The 17,099-nt window shown below is 36.1% G+C and overlaps 2 protein-coding genes across 9 annotated transcripts; one reads left to right on the top strand and one right to left on the bottom strand.

Moving 5' to 3' along the window:
* The first annotated feature begins 1,791 nt into the window (after positions 1 to 1,791).
* Positions 1,792 to 4,641, top strand: LOC111809081 (uncharacterized). Of its 8 annotated transcripts, none has more exons than XM_087129650.1 (8): positions 1,792 to 2,208; positions 2,617 to 2,902; positions 3,270 to 3,341; positions 3,521 to 3,588; positions 3,669 to 3,819; positions 3,973 to 4,053; positions 4,131 to 4,223; positions 4,317 to 4,641. In XM_087129650.1, exons 2-8 carry the CDS (start codon positions 2,648 to 2,650, stop codon positions 4,425 to 4,427), a joined length of 831 nt encoding a protein of 276 aa, XP_086985776.1. In that variant the 5' UTR covers positions 1,792 to 2,208; positions 2,617 to 2,647; the 3' UTR covers positions 4,428 to 4,641. The 8 variants fall into 8 exon arrangements, with proteins under 8 accessions (XP_086985776.1, XP_086985775.1, XP_086985781.1 ...); XM_087129649.1 differs by having other exon boundaries at positions 2,397 to 2,902; XM_087129655.1 differs by having other exon boundaries at positions 1,794 to 2,208; positions 2,703 to 2,902.
* Positions 4,642 to 5,902: 1,261 nt separating this feature from the next.
* On the bottom strand, positions 5,903 to 6,860 carry LOC111785985 (uncharacterized). Its single transcript, XM_023666341.2, has one exon. It carries the CDS (start codon positions 6,779 to 6,781, stop codon positions 6,245 to 6,247), a length of 537 nt encoding a protein of 178 aa, XP_023522109.1. The 5' UTR covers positions 6,782 to 6,860; the 3' UTR covers positions 5,903 to 6,244.
* Between the last annotated feature and the right edge of the window lie 10,239 nt (positions 6,861 to 17,099).

Genomic DNA, 17,099 nt, shown 5'->3' with positions numbered 1-17,099 from the left:
AATATTTTGTAAACAAAACTAAACCAAAAAATGGAAGGACTTTTCTATTAAAAATAAGGTCATTACTGCATGCATCACATGTTAGGTGTAAAAAAAAAAAAAAAAAAATCATTTAAAATATCCTAACAACATGAATGCATCTCTAACGACCCGATTTTTTACACCTTGATTTGGTCGCCACGTATACTTAAGGGTAAAAAGTGCGGTAAATTTTCTTTTGTGCACAAGGAATTTAAAATTTAAATAAGAATTCAATATCAATGTACAAATAGTTCAAAGATAATGTTCACGGAGTCCTATACATAAGTTTCGAGAAGTAGCATTTAAAATAATAATAAAATGACAAGAACGAAGACGACTGATCTACATGGCAACCCCTGCAGCAGATTGCCTCCACATGCTCTTGCCATCAATAGTGGTTTATAACATGGAGTGAGTATAAAAATACTAAGCAATTAACTTACTTGTAGGCTCTTTTCAAACTTAATCTTATACCTCAAAACTTAGGCTCTGTACTCATAACTGTCCCTAGCGATAACCAAAGTGTGGCTTAACGTTTGTACATAACTTTATAGGTCATTGTGTAACTAACACTCGGCATATCCTTTAAGGAGTACTCAATCCCTCTTAGGTTCACAACCTAAAGGGTTTTATGTTTTCTCTTGACTCTAGGTTCACATATCTCTAGGTCCTTCGACAGACTTGCACAAAGTACGCCTCGAGTCGCTATGGCCCATGGAAAGGCCCTAGGGTAATACTCATAACTCTGGAGAAGCCCTTTAGCTGTTAAGTATTGACCGTATTCCAAACATATCTACCTACTGAACTTTAATTAGTGGATTCTCTTTAGTGGTGTCGAGCAACGTCTACCTGTTTCTAAAATTAGTAAATTACCTATCATTAGTCTTTCGAGACTAAAACAATAAACTATATACTCATGTACCCTCCTCGAATTAAAACAGTAAAACTACGTGTCTTAGGAACAGTAACCACCTATTACTTTGCATTTTCAAGCTATAATAGTAAAACTACCCGTCATTACACCAATCAAGCTGGGACAATAAAAATGTCATAACACTCCCACTAGGCACCACCGATAGTACTTCAGTAGTATATCTTCCATGACTCCTGAAATCCTTTATGAGTGACAACTAAGTCATGTATAACAAGTAGACCCTAACCTCTATTGGTTAGTTCACGAATAGGGGTTGCATCCTATCAATCCCTACAAAGTACTTGGTCAACTCAAGAAAGCTATGGAGCTCATAACTAGGTACTAGGACCAAAATACGCAAAGACATTAACTCATAATCTATGGAAACCGTAACTAGCATTCTATGGCACATAGCAATAGTCTTTAACCCAAGCATACTTAAGTTTGGAGTTCGTTTTATTGAGCCACCGAAAAAAAAAAAAAGGACATTTTATTGGTAGAAGTAATAACTATCAATTATTTAAAGTATTTCTTAACCCTAACTGCATATCCTCCAAATCACTATCATTTGGATTCGGTCTAAATTCATTCATATACCTACTCTTAGAACGTCATAAATATATATGTAGACAAACTTGTTCCTTTGTATATACAACTTTTTACAATACGACCTAAATTTTTTTCTCGTATTTAATCATTTTCCGCCTTTGTAGGAAAGAAAAAACAAGAAAAAATGAGCGAAAAATCCAAACTGCTTCATTTTAAAGCTAGCGTGGGAACAAAAATTCATGAGATCGACCACGTTGAAATGTGTTAATACTCATTATAGGCATCTCAAATTGAAATGGTGGTTTATTGATGTTTTGTAAGGCCCATTATTTAAACCCATTGATGAGCTCATGCAATGATGCAGCTTAAAACCGCAAAACGGTGAGGTGAAAAGGAGAGAGAGAACAACAATCATGGCGGCCCCTCTTCCTCTCTCTTAAGTTTTGCCGCTTAACTTATATGCGAAAATTTCTAGCAATATAACGCACGCACGCGAAGTGTTTGAGGAAATGACAAGCTGAGAAACATGGCCACAAACCCATTTTCATAGCTTCATTTTCTTCTTCTCTTGATGCCACAAAGCTTGGAATACATTCATCCATGTGTCACACCCACCCATTTTACCTTCTTCCCGAAATCTTCGGCTAATTTCCTTCAGAAACATCGGAGGGGGAAAACAGGGGTCACCAGCTTTCTTTGCTTCAACAAGATTCCATCCCCTCCTTGTAAGTTTCTTCCTCTTTTCTTTCCTTTCTTTATTGGTTTCCCTTTTGTTATATTCCCGTTTCCTGTTTTTGATTCTTTTGTGTTTCTTCTTACATTTTCTGTTTTGGGTGTTTTTCTTTTTTCCCTTCAACCCTTTTCTTGTTCTAAAGTTCTGCCTATGTTTCTTTCCTGGGTTTCTGTTAGGAAGGTTATTGGTGGATGGTGGGGTTTTCAACTAACATATACCTCTATCAAGGACATGGGTATCCCCTGTAGTCTTTGTTTGTTGTAGCCGGTACTCTCATTTATCTACTTTTTTCATTGCCTCCACATCTTATTTAATCTTTACACTTGTAATCTACAACATAAACCCATTCACTGGAAACAACTAAGCCTTGATTTCTTGTATCTATATGCTATTTGGTCAGTTTAAAGATTGTAAAATCTCTTTTTCCTGATATGGGGGATCACTTTGTTTTGCTGGTTGATCGATTGTTGACGGAGACGACATTAGAAGCAGCGATTGAGAGCCGAAAGCAATTGACTGAAGCAACGTCCTCTGCCATGGATGGTTTGAAGGGGGACAGTTCTTGCCCAGAAATGGAGTTTGACAATATACCGTTTCCAAAGAAAATTGTGGAATGTAGAATATGCCAGGATGAAGATGAAGACTCGAACATGGAAACACCTTGCTCGTGCTGTGGCAGCCTTAAGGTTTGTTGATGAACTCATTGAATGAAATTGGCCAAATTTCCATATTAAGTCATTGCATGCCAAGTATAGCTGATCTTGTTCTTGTCTAGCATTTTATTACAAATATGGAGCCTAGTGATAAACTCCTTTGCACTTTTGGAAAGCTAGCACATTGATATCTGCCGTAGTTGTCATTCTAATGTACCATTACTATGAAGTTCACACCTCAAACACAACCCATGTTGTCAAACTGAGCTGCTCTTGATTTCTGTATCAATTATATTTCTCCTTTCAACGTGTCGTGCCTCAAGAGTTTTATCATTTAGTATGCCAGCGCTTCTGATATGATAATGCAAGTTTTATTGACATGTTCCGTTGAATTTTGCAGTATGCACATCGAAGATGCATACAGAAGTGGTGTAACGAAAAGGGTGATACAATTTGTGAGATATGCCGCCAGGTGGAGTATGGTGTTTTTCATTTCTTTCCTCCTTAAAATCATAATAGTAAAACAAATTGAAGTAGTTCATTGACGTAAGATTACAATCTCTAGCACGATTGTCTTTTTCGGCCCGAGAAGATCAGTATGTTTAATGCAGTTTGTACAATGAAACTGAACCGTGTAACTATGATTTGCAGCAATTCAAACCAGGTTACACAGCTTCTCCTCCATTATTCGAAATGGGGCGTATTCCAATGAGCTTCAGGTAATGCTCGTGCAACAATTCATACAATGTATGTTTGTTCTGCTTCAACTTGAGAATGATTGACCCCTATTCCATTGCAGGGGGAACTGGGAGATTTCTCGAAGGAACTTGGATAGTTCTAGCTATATAGCAATGGTTTCTTCAAACCGTAATGTTGTTGATACCGACTATGATGAGTTCTCAGCTTCTGCTGCAACCAGCGTGCTATGCTGCCATTCATTTGCTATTGTTGTAAGTTTTCTTTCTCCCTTGACACATGAAGTTCTTTGCAAACGCACAATTTTTGTAATGGTGATCATAAGATGTTTTCGAAATAACACGTGTTTAAGTTCGTGTTAGGGGAATATCAAAATCTGAACCACATGTTTCTCTTTTTCTTTGTAGTTCATGGTTCTCCTGGTTTTGAGGCACTCTCTTCCCCTCATATTCAATGAAACCGGTGGTTACTCTTTCCCTCTGCTTCTGGTGAGAAATCTCTACTTTCAAACAAATGCAAAACCAAGATTTGTGCATGAAGTTAAACTATTCCCTTTCAATGACAGTCGATTTGCCTGCGAAGTTCACTGATCTTTCTACCAATATACGTTATGTTCAAAGTAGTCTCTGCAGTTCATCGCCGTCGACTTCTCGTAAGCGTTCGTATACAATTAGCAGACATTTACATGCCATCCTCTCAGTGATAACTGTATTGTATTAATGGTTTCTTGTGTTTGGATGACTATGATCAGCTGGCTACATCTTCTAGTTCATCCATTCATTCAACCAGCATAGTTAGGAGTTCGACATCCGTATCGTCCCAACCTCAGCCTTACATTATCCGCGTTCGGTCAGTTTCATAGCAGCAGAAGGTCTGAGAAATTGGACTGCGAGCTGAAGAATGGTGTTGGTATGGGGGGATACATGGCAGTAGCCTTTGCTTTGTGTATAGATGGGTATAGATGTTTGAAGTCGTTATGCAGTTTAGTTTATTAAATGATTGGTTTGTGTTAGAAATTCTTTGTACAGAAAAGAAATGAATGAATGATATATGCACATAAATATGTAAATCTCTTACTGTTCGTTAGTTAATAGATAAATAAATTTATCTTACAAGTAGGTCCGTGGGTCCATTGGTCGTGTTCATGCTTGAAGTAACCCTTTGAACTATTTTCTTTTTAAAAAAATTTGTAATAGAAGACTATCGAAATTGAGCCAAGTCAAAGAGACAAGTTTACAAGTTTGGTCATCGGTGCCGATTGACTTTTGCGGGGGCTTCTAGAAAATATTCGAAATTGAGAGATAGAACTGGCAATGTATTGACTGCATTGCATTTGATCTAAATAAAATTTTAAAACATACACTTTTAATTGTTCAAATCTATCTAAGATATAGATAGGTGAGCCAGCCAATCATAGGAGACTCTCCATGCACTAGAGGTAGTCTTTTAATACCCTCAATAATGTCGTAAGTATGAGAGGAGTGCGAGCTCATGCTTGAACTAATCATACGATATCATGTCTGAATTGTTAGACGAACACGACTCTCTACAATGATATAATATTTGTCCACTTTGAACATAAGCTCTCATGGCTTTGTTTTGGGTCCGATGGAGATCTTTAGTCTAATGGAGATAGTATTCCTTGATTATAAACTCATGATCATTCTCTAGTATTCCTCGATTATAAACTCATGATCATTCTCTAGTATTCATCGATTATAAACTCATGATCATTCTCTAGTATTCCTTGATTATAAACTCATGATCATTCTCTAGTATTCCTCGATTATAAACTCATGATCATTCTCTAGTATTCCTAGTATTCCTTGATTATAAACTCATGATCATTCTTCATTATACATCCATGATCATTTTTTAAATTGGAACTTTCATGATCATTCTCTAAATTAGTCGAGGTAGAACTTTCATCTAGATCTCATGACAGAATACTCTTTCATCCGGAATACAATAGATGACAGAATACTCTTTCATCCGAAATCGGAATACAATAGACTTAGTCGCTAAGAGATGTTCCTCTAGTAACCTAGTATATAATAATAAGTTCTTTATTTTTCTCTTTTTAAACTTTTTTTAAAATAATTATTTATGGATTTATATTTATTTACTTGTTAATTAATACGCATTAATAAAATGCACTAGTTACATTTTTTAAATGAAACACGATAGTTACTCCTCCACTTGATATTAATATAATCAGTTTCTAACATTTCGTTATAATTGCCCACTTAACTATTTTTTTTTTTTTTTTTTTTTTTATTTCTTTAGTCACATAAAATGTATGTCTAAGAAAATATACATAATGATATATAAATAAAATAATCTCAAAATATTTCCGATCTCCACACATATTTATTATAAAAATAGAACATTATTTTTTCACAACCACAGTAAACTGGTAATTTACTGTCAAAAACTTTATTTCAATTTCAGGTAAAAAAATAAGAATGGAAAGGGTAGCACAAGTACGACGCCGTTTCATCCTCGGAACAACTTGAGGTTGGACTCCGTCTGATGAAACCAGGCGCGCCCAATGAAATTCCAGATGAACGGACTTTTCAATCCGCCCACCGAAATCGTGTTCTTCAAAATTCGAGATCCGATCAAAAAATTGAAGTTGTACTACCCATACAGATTCCTAATCAATGTATTCAAATCTTCCTATCTTCCCCTAATATGCTCTTCTTTAATCGTCTCCAACAATGGCTTCCTGGACCGGCAAACCGACAATCGATGCATCGGAAATCCCTCGATTCCTTCCAAGCTCAATCTCGGTCCGTTATTTTCATCGCTAATTCTCGGCCTCGATTCCGCCTCCGATTCACCTGATTCTCGATTCCGATTCTCATGTATAACCCTAACCTTAGCGGCCGAAATCCGCCTAGCCGCAGAGTTAGCCGCCATGAAGAAAGTGGCTAAATCCGCCGCCGTGACAACGGAGTTAACTCTCTTCATCGGAAACATGAGGTAAACGTTACCAAACTCCAATTCCTCGTCAGCAGCGAGTGCGGAGAATCTGCGGCCGATGTGGAGAGACTGAGCGTTGGCGAGAAAGTGAGTAGGACATTCGAGCATTAGCTCCGCCGCGTTCACCGACTCCCGGAACTGGCGAACCTCGCCGCCTGGAAGCACGACCCTAACCGCCTTGAAATTCTTGATCAACGGCGTAGCCAAGGAGCAAGAAATATAATTCCCCATGGGAGATGGTTGGAGAGTTGCAGAGAAAGAAACAAAAACAGAGAGAAAAAGAATCGAGGGTTTGGGAGAAGAAGAGACAGAAAAGGGGTTAATATATAGTAACGGCAGCCGTAAATTCTCATTTTTTATTTTTTATTTTTACTTTTAACCGCACCTCTTTTCTTCATTTTGGTAATGTATTTCAAACTTTCCATTTTCATCCTTATTTATTTCATTATATTATATATTATGTTAAAAATTTACAAATAAAAAAAAAAAAAAAAAAAAAAAAAATTTAAAAATAGTATTAGTTACCATATAAAGTGGAATGCAAGAGAATACGTGTGAGGGAAGGGGAGCACGTGGTAAATGAAGAGCGCGTAAGCTGTAAATGCGCGTGGGACCCAAATGCAAGACACACGTCCATACGGAAACGCCACTCGCCGCTTATAACAACCGCTTTCTTTTGACCATCGCCTCCATACACCGCCGCCTTATTACTACTTTTCTTTTCTTTTCTTTTACACTAATCTAAAATTAGCCTTTCTTAATTTGAATTTGAAAATTCTTCAACTAATTTTAAATTTTAAATTTTAAATTGATTGACCTAATCTCACTCTATTTTCTACCTAATTTGTTAAATTATTTTTTATTAATTATTTTAAATTATATTTATATCATAAATTTTAAATATCAAATATTTATCAATCCGAGTGAATCATTAATATCATAAAAAAAAAAAAAATTGAGAAAGTTAGAAAATAATTTCTGTAATTAAAAAACTGAAGCAAAAAGTTTTTGATGACGCAAAGTAATGATGCAAATAGAACTAAATGTGTGGAAGTGATGAAATGTAGGGGCGGGGGTAAAGTTAGTTTATGCTCCAAATATCGCCGTTGAGGGCGCAAATAAATTGATGAACATGGCAAATTAAAATAAAGTGATAAAATAGGAAACCCATACTAATAATAATAATAATTATTATTATAAATCCAAATGTTTGGAATTTTCTAGGAATTTGTTAGGTTTGATTAGCTTGACTTTGATTCTCTTCATTTTTGTGGACAAAATTCAGTCAACTTTTGTCAATTATATTTCTTCATATACACAATTTTTTTTTTAAATTCAAAATAAATAATATTCAATAATTTAAGTATTTTTAAAATATTGAATGACTCCAAAAATTTAATTAACCTAACTTTACTCGTATTTTTATTAGTTGGAATTAGGTTCAAATAAATAAAAACAATCTGAATCAAACTTAAATTTATAGTTGAGTTGGGTTGAGTTCACTATTTTATCTGAGTAAACTTAAACAATTGAGTTAGTCTAAAATATGTCATAATTCGACTAATCACAACTCACAAATACTGCTATGTTAAATCATGCACACTCGAATTAGAATCAAATTTGTAAGCTAGTGAAAGTATTTGAAGAAATCGTGAGGGGTCATTCCGTTGCGGGTTTACTGGTGCTTCACCAAAAATCGTCTTTTTAATAATTAATTAAAAAGTGATTTAAATTTTGACATGACATTAAGGCCAACTTTCTAGTTAGCGTATAATTCTTCATGCTAAATTCTTTTCCTAATGTTATATGAGTTTGTGAAATCAAAATAAAAATTAAATTTAGAAATATAAATAATTGAGAATTTCAAGAAATAAATATATTAATTTAAACTATTTAACAAAAAGGGTATTATAAATATATCTTTTATTCATTTATCCACGTCATATTCAATTAGATTTCTAAAATAAACGAATTTTAATATTAATAAAATTTAAAGTAGTGTTGGAAGATTAAATGACATAGTTTGAAAGTGTTGGGATGATGAAAATATGATTTTTTTTATTATTATTATCTAGTAGGACAAAATGTCCTCATCTAATGTAAAAGTCTTAATAGCATTAACTTTTATGATAGTCAGCAAGATTAGAAATTGAACCCTAGCTCAATCAAACACATTGAGATTGACGGGTTAGAAAACAAGATGTTTAAAACCTCTCATTTTCTAGTTAATTACGAGAATCTTAAGATTGTCTTGTTTTCATATGTCTGAGCTACTCTTTTAGGCAATAGATGGTTTAATAGTCTTTCCCCTTATTTTTTTATGCTTATACAAATCTTATCCAAAAGAACGGATGAGTTTTGTAACTTCCAAATAAATAAAATTTTTTACTTTTATTTGTTAGGTTAAATTAGAAGTTCAAGCTCAGAGAGATCGAAAAATACGACGGTAGCATGAAAAAAATCGAGCCTGTCATGACCTACAACTTGACTGTGAATTTCCACGATAGCAAGGAAAGAGGATGAGTTACTTAATGATTCCACCTAAAAATTCTATTTACGAGTTTTATCAAATAATAAATTTAAATTTTTAATGCATATAATTTTGATCAAATAATAAATTTGAATATTTAAGTCGATATAATATCTTATTTAAATTATATTCTAATCTCGTAATATATTTTAATATATATTTAACTAATTTGAATATTATTTATATTTTAATATAGACTTTTAAATTGGATGGAGTATATTTAAATTTAATATATCAAATATAATAAATATATATTATATTTAATATTAACCTATTTCAAATTAAATATATTTTTCTCAATTTCTATCTAATTTATATAGAATATATTAAATATTAGTTTCATACTTCATATTAAATGAGCTTTTTAAATTAAATATATTTTCTCATTTCTATTTAATATATCTAAAATATTTAAAATTTTCATTTCAACTAAATTGATTCTCATGAGTTATTAATCTACCAATTATAAGTTCAAATAATACTAAATTAATTAATTATACTTTTGAATTAATCAATTTTAACTTATTACCGTCACTCCTTTAGAGTCCTAATTGTACTCTTATACACAGTAAGATAAGTTGCGTCTATGGTATAGTCATTACAAATAATTGGATCATTCACAAATGGTTTATAATTGGGTAAAAAATTCATTACATCTTATACCTTACCTATCACAAATTCTTTTATGAACAATTTTTATAATCCAACATAAACCAAATCCTTCTTAGAGCCAATGAGAGAGTGTGACTCCACTGTTAAATTTCAAAATGAGCCGTTCTATTTTAAAAAAACAAACAAAAGAGTGGCTGGAAGCCCTGAGAATTTCGGCAAGGCGCCGGAGTTCTTGGGCAATGCTCTGAAGAAGCAGACGCACGCCCCAAGACTCTCTTGACGGCATAACGTTTAGCCAGACTCCCCACGAACATCTACAACAGAGAATAAAGAGGGAAAACATGAGGTAGAGAGGGATTTTGAAAACATTTTTCGGCGAGACTAAACTGACGCATCCGACACCTAGAACGACCACCTATGCCACGAAAGACATTGTCGACGACTGCACGTACACAAGAGGTACGTTTCGCGTTTTATCAACGTTCATTTTCATCGAAAACAAGATATGAGTTTCGATTTTTAGAATCTCATGGATTTGTCGTTATAGGTGTTAACTGTTAGGATCGCACAATAACGCACACACTTGATTTAGATGAACACAAAGAACAAAATAGAGAAAATGCAAGGAGAACTCCGACTAAAGGATTTATATTGATGACTACAAGGATGTATGTACATGAGAGAATACAGAAAATATAGAAAGTATTATTTACCTATCATTTAGCTTACTATATATAGCTTTACCAGATATAACCATCTACTGTCTATCTACCATACATACCTTTTTACTATACATAGCTATTTACTATTTATAACATTCTAGTTTATATGTCATTTACCAAATATAGTTTTACGATTATAACACTAAGCTATAAATAAGCAGCAGCAGACTCCATAACCTTACAATTCTCTCAAACTCATCTAGTCAACCAAGAATTTCATTCTCAAACGATCATGAGCATCTTCATGCATCATACCAATTGAGGCTTTGCACAACCTCAATATTCCTAACATTAACATATTTTGTCAACATGTTTGCTGGATTCTTTGCACCCTCTATTTTCTCCAAACACATCACCATCTTTCACTAACTTGCAAGTGAAATGGTATCGTCTTCTGTGTTTTGTCTTTAAATGATAGACCGGGTTCCTCACCAACTGTATGACACTCTAACTATCTCTATAAAGAATCTCTTTGTGCTGCTTTTTGCCCAATTCTTCCAGATAGTCAGTCATCCATATCGTGTTCTATTCAGCTTCAACTATTGCCACGTACTCAGCCTCAGTACAACGCATTTTTGAAGCCTAGACGTCTGATCATCCATGGCTTGCTCCTACGGTTGTATCCTCCAACTGTAGGGTCTCATCAAAGGGCTCTGGTTCTCTTTAATCAGCAACAGATAGTGTAATGAAGGTACATACATATCTAGTACTCTGATAGTACTAGATGATCTTCTCAACATCGGTTCAGATGTCACTTGCTCTACTGCTGGTTCCTCTGCAACAGTCTCAGGAGTTTCTTGAGTATCTACTACAATATCACTAAGTGATTTTTTTTCCGCAACTCAACCTCAACTCCCACTAGTTTCATTGTCTTAGAACCTTGCTCCACATCTGATTCCCCAGCAGTAGTCTCAGGAGTTTCATGAGTATCTGCTGCAACATCACTAGGTGAGTTTTCCTACAACTCAAGCTCAACTCTCACTTGCTTTGTGGTCTTGGAACTTTGCTTCACATCTGGTTCCTCAGCAGTAGTCTCAGAAGTTTCATGAGTATCTACTACAACATCACTAGGTGAGTTTTCCTGCAACTTAAGTTCAACTCCCACTTGCTTCGTTGTCTTCAAACCTTGCTCCACATCTGGTTTCATTTCCAACCGCACTTTCTTCAATTCTCTGGCAGTTCTTGTGAAGCTAACTCGTTTCTGCTTGCTCATAACGTAGTTCTCACAACGACCCACATCAACAGATTTCAGATCTTCTCAAACTCCTTACGCAGCCAGCGTCTTCATTCCTTTCACGCTCATATGTTCAAGTCTATTGTGCCATAGACTTGAATTTGAAGCACTCTCAGCAACAGCAGCTATGTTTATACACCCTACAGTGGTGTATAAGGTTCCAAAGTTTGAGCTACGTGCTACCACCGTAGCACCCTTCATAATCTTCCACGAACTCTTCCCTAACTTTGTGGTGTAACCTGTGCTGTCCAACTAGTCAATAGAGATCAGATTCTTCTTGAGACCAGAAAAATATCGGACATCCTTTAATGTCCACTGATTTCCTGCCGGAGCTTTTATGCAGACATCTCCTTTTCCTTTAATCTCCAAATCTTTGTTGTCGGCAAGATACACCTTTTCAAAATTTTCGACTTGAAATTCCTGAACAACTCTTTATTTAGAGACGAATGAAAAGATGCGTCTGAATCCAAAATCCAGGATCCAATCGAACTGTCCACGCTAAGGATTAGAGCATTCCAAATGTCTTCTGCTGAATTTATAGAATCATCATCTCTAGATTTGTGATTCTGCTTGCTCTTTGGTCTTGTCCAATCTGTCTGAAAGTGACATTTTTCTCCACAATTCCAACACGTTACGTTTGGTCTATTTGAAGATTTTTCTTGGTTCTTTGATTTTGATCGTCCTTTGTTTGGGCCCTTCGGTTTACTTCTTCCCCGTTGGTCAACACTGAGAGCACTACCAGATGAATTTCTAGTTTCTCGTTTGCGAATACTTTCGCTCAGAACTACATCTCGAATTTCATCAAACTTCAGTTTATCAGATCCTCGGGAACTGCTGATTGCGGCAACAACAGTATCCTACGACTCGAGTAAAGATGACATCAAAATCAACACTTTAATTTCATCCTTGAAATTAATTTTCACCGAACTTAGTTGACTTACGATTATATTGAATTCATTTATATGATCAACAACAGATCCACCTTCAGACATCTTAGATTGAACAATCTCCGCATCAAATACACCTTATTCATAGCCAACGATTTTTTGTACATATTCAACAGTGTCTTCAACAGATCTGACGTTGTCTTCTCCTTGATGATGTTAAACGCCACGTTTGTGAATAGCGTCAACCGAATCAGCCCTAAGGCCTGTCGATCCTTGAGCTTCCACTACTCCGTGGTCATGGTATCCGGCTTTACGTTTCTGGATAGCGTCAACCGAATCAGCCCTAAGGCTTGTCGATCCTTGAGCTTCCACTGCTCCGTGGTCATGGTATCCGGCTTTACCCCCAACAGGGGTTCGTGAAGATTTTTCTGGTACAGATAATCTTCAATCTGCATCTTCCAAAAACTGAAATCGGATCCATCGAACTTCTCAATTTCAATATTTGAACTTTCCATCTTCACAGATCGTGGTGACTTCCGCCTAGCTCTGATACCAGTTGCTATGATCGCACAAGAACACACACACTCGATCTAAATGAACACAAAGAACAGAATAGAGAAAATGCAAAGAGAACTTTGGCTAAAGGATTTATATTGATGACTACAAGTATGTATAGGAGAGAATACAGAAAATATAGAAAGTAGATTTACAAAGCACTGCCGGTTCTATATATGGTTTAGCTTACTAGTATAGATTTACCCGATATAACTATCTACCCTATCTAGTGCTGTTATCAGATATAGCTTTTTATTATAGATAGATTTTATTTTATATTCATTTACCAAATATAGCTGTATAAGCTATAAATAAGTCGCAGACTCCGTAGCCTAATATCACCCTGCCACAAATAGCCTAATATCAACCTGCCACAAACTATGTAAAAGAGGAGAGGATAGGCTGACAGAGTGGTAGAGGGAGAAAATGACAGAAACAGCGTTGGAAACGACATACAGAGGAGAGAGAAATAAAATCGAAAAACACCGGAAGTCGGTCGAAGAAGATGAATCTGCCGTATCTGGATCTGGGTCGGACCCACCTGCACCGAACGAACGCCCGCAGCCCACCAGCCTTGATCCAACCCGCGACGCTTCTAGCCCGAGAGTCATTCCAGCCCAGCTACCCATTCAGCCTAGCAACCTGCAGCAACTTGGCCCATTAACCTCGTCGGCCTAATCCACCTGCAGCAGCCCAATAGCCGTTTCAGCCCACGCCTGCAGCAGCTGCGACCCACGCGCCCGCTTCATCTGACCCGAACCCGCGCCTCAACCCGAGAAATAAGCCACGACGTGTTCCTCTTCTATTTCGCCACGATCTGTAGCAAAAAGAATCCCTCGGCTTACACGACTCATCTCGGCTTTGCTCCATGCAGTCCTTCGACTAAAAAATGGCTCACCCATCCTTACTTTGACCCTAAATAAGGTAATCGAGGTCCTTAAACGCCTTATTTCACAAATTTTAAGCTGGATTTACACTAGAATTGTAAAGTACTAACGAAAAACGATGAATGGCCTAATAGGAAATGATCCCTGACCACATTTGGAGCAGCTTGGAGGAATGAAAGCTTAGAAAACGTGAACTTAATAAAACACCGGCTAAGGCCAAACAAGTAAGTGGTCTTACGATAGGTTAGGCTAGACAATTGTTTGATGTATGACGACATGTGTCTAGTGGCGGTAGCGACATGTTCTAAGAGTTATATTTCACATACGAGCTTAGGCTAACATGACGGTCGCCATTTTAGGTAGCTGAAATTTAGGGTTGTTTCAAGCACCCAATGGAACTACTCATCTACTTATCGTGTATGGAAATGAGTAAATTTAATCTGGTAACATTATTTTCTCAACTCCTTATGATAAGCACCTGCAATGCTGGAATTTGCAAAGCTAGAGGTCCTTCTAGAATCCTTGCAAAACGCTCACAGAGAAAGCTAACTTAACGGATTGATTCCAACCAAGAGCTGGTTAGAAGATGAATGACTCTTAGATCGAACTTGGAATCTATGATGGTCACTCTTAAATACCAAAACAATTCACTCCAGAATTAGCTTGATCAAAACTAATTCAATGAATCGGTTTAAACATCAAACCTAAAGCAAGGTTTGAAAAAGAATAACAACAAAGGGTATCAAGAAAACACAAAGGTTTTTTCTATATTCAACAAATCCCCCGAACATCAATATTACATGTCTTTAAATAGGCCCAAAAGATAACCCTAACACTATAAGGCATATGATTATGTCCCCAAAATTGTACGCATATTTTCTCACATTTTACCTTTGAATTCCTATAGTTACGGCACGTGTCGTACACGGACTGAATGTGCATGACCCGGACCGATGCGCAGGTCTTCGGCTTGAACCGAGTTGAATTAGATTAGACAGTTATGAAATTCTTAAGAGTAAACAAAAGAACTAATGCAAGAATCTGAAAAATTATGAGCGGGCGAAGGAGCAAAGAAGAATGGACACGTGTCAGGTAATGGGGCAGCGGGTGTGTCTAGTTGAACAATGGACACGTGTTGCACGAAGGGTGGAACAACGTGTCTAACGTCAAATGGGGACACCCGTCGTGAAGAACTGACCGACTCGACTACTTGCATTCAACCCTACCCATGATCCACTCCAATTGACCCGATCCGACCCGCCAACCTGCGACTATCTATTCTCTATAATGTGCGTGACACATGCATGATTCAATACGTAAGAAGCTCCCTGCGGTGCATGACTAACATATGAATCTCTTTTTTTTTTTTTTTTTTTTTTGCCTGTTCGATCTCCATTTGTCAGTTTTTCGCCCGAATTTTGATACTGACCTTACTTCAATGTGAATTAGGGCCGACAAGAGGAGTTTCAAAAAATTTGGGCACAGATATTGTGGGATACAAAGCTCGAAAAGGCACACGCCATCAAGGTAAGCAACCAATCGATTTTTCCTCGATCAATACTCATAGGGGTCGCTAGGACAAACATGTATACTAATAAATTCAGCCTTAAGCGGATAGAAATGCATACTTAGAGAATTAGTAGATATATATGAAAATATGCATGATGTAGTAATTACAGATTAAATTGGATGTTGTTTTCATGTTTTCCACTATACTATAAAGAATGAAGGAATTTTGTGATTTACGCTCCGAGTGGTTGATGAATGTTATCTTCTTTTTTAGCTTGTTCGGCTACATGAAAATTGCATGCTATCTCCAGATGATTGATTGTGTGTTATCACCATAGAGCGTAGATATCGGCAACAAGATCAGACTAGGGCCTTAGAGATAGGCTAACTGAATGATGACCTAGGTCAGTACACTTCTTGAAGACTAAGCACCTTGGGATCGCGAGCGGCGATTAGAAGGTCTAGACCCTAACTCCTAAACTAAGAAAGATTCAAGGAGTTAGTACAAAGTACATCAGAGTCGAGAATCCCCTTTTAAGTCACTTGGGCACCTTAGAAACCTAATAGGCCTCCACGTTATCTGACTAAGGTAACTCACCAGGCTGTCAGTAGTATGAAGGGTGTCACCAGAGTCTCCACCACTTTATCCTCTTTGATATCCTAATAGCATTATCAGCGAACTAGGTTGAATTCAAGGTCGAACTATCTAAGAATGAGTAAATAAGAACGAAAACAACCATTAAAATAACATTAATAGAAAATGAAAACTTTTTGCATTTATTTGATAACTATTTTCATTTTTTTTTAAGTATATATATATATATTTTCTAATTTTTAGGTAAGATTCTTTCCTTTATACACATTGGAGTCGAATTTTTAAAATAAAATCAAGTCTTTAAAAACTATTTCTTTAGTTTTCAAAATTTTACATAAATTTTAAAATATTTTTAGTAAGTAGATACACGAATAGTGTTTATAAGCTTAAATTTTAGAAAATTAGATTGGAACAAAATTATTAAGAGTAGAATTCTATTCACATTATTTAGATTAGATTTAGGAATAAAGCATGTTATAACTACTCAACATTATTTTGCTAATACTTTATTGAAAGTTCTTCTTGCTAATGCTTTATTGAAAGTTCTTCAACCAGAAGATACATTAGTAAGCCATCTAAATTCGTGACATTAATTCCAAACCTGATATTAACATCTTTATGAACCGTATAATCGATTTGTGACATTAATTCCAAACTTGATAAAGAATGCAACATCAATTCATCATTTGATTTATGTTCATAGAATCATAACCCTGCTAGAATGAGTTATATTGCAGTGAAATGAGTTATATTCATCAATTCATCATTTATCAATATGATATTGTTCTTAGATGGTCGGAGATGGTGAAGGGTCACTTACTGGGGGGGGGGGGGGGGGGGGGGGGGCGCAGGGAATATTGGTAGGGCCAAGGTGTGAACATAATTGACATGGGTGGTCGTCTTTCTGATAATGTAAGCCTGTACTAAGCTCTGCAAACTAACAAATGAAGTCAACTATTGTGGTGCCATTGGCGAGAACCTACATGTGCATGAGCAGGGCGGCGGTGTCTCCGATCGC

Source organism: Cucurbita pepo, chromosome 13 (genome assembly GCF_057944985.1).
Source record: "Cucurbita pepo subsp. pepo isolate OVF chromosome 13, ASM5794498v1, whole genome shotgun sequence".
Lineage (NCBI taxonomy): Eukaryota > Viridiplantae > Streptophyta > Magnoliopsida > Cucurbitales > Cucurbitaceae > Cucurbita > Cucurbita pepo.
This window is presented reverse-complemented; position numbering and strand designations above follow the sequence as displayed.

Excerpts from the sequence above, each read along its gene's own strand:
- LOC111809081 (XM_087129650.1), top strand. The coding sequence starts at position 2,648 with ATGGGGGATCACTTTGTTTTGCTGGTTGATCGATTGTTGACGGAGACG. Across the intron at positions 2,903-3,269 it reads CGTGCTGTGGCAGCCTTAAG|TATGCACATCGAAGATGCAT; the intron begins GTTTGTTGATGA and ends TGAATTTTGCAG. Across the intron at positions 3,820-3,972 it reads GCCATTCATTTGCTATTGTT|TTCATGGTTCTCCTGGTTTT; the intron begins GTAAGTTTTCTT and ends TTTTCTTTGTAG.
- LOC111785985 (XM_023666341.2), bottom strand. The coding sequence starts at position 6,781 with ATGGGGAATTATATTTCTTGCTCCTTGGCTACGCCGTTGATCAAGAAT.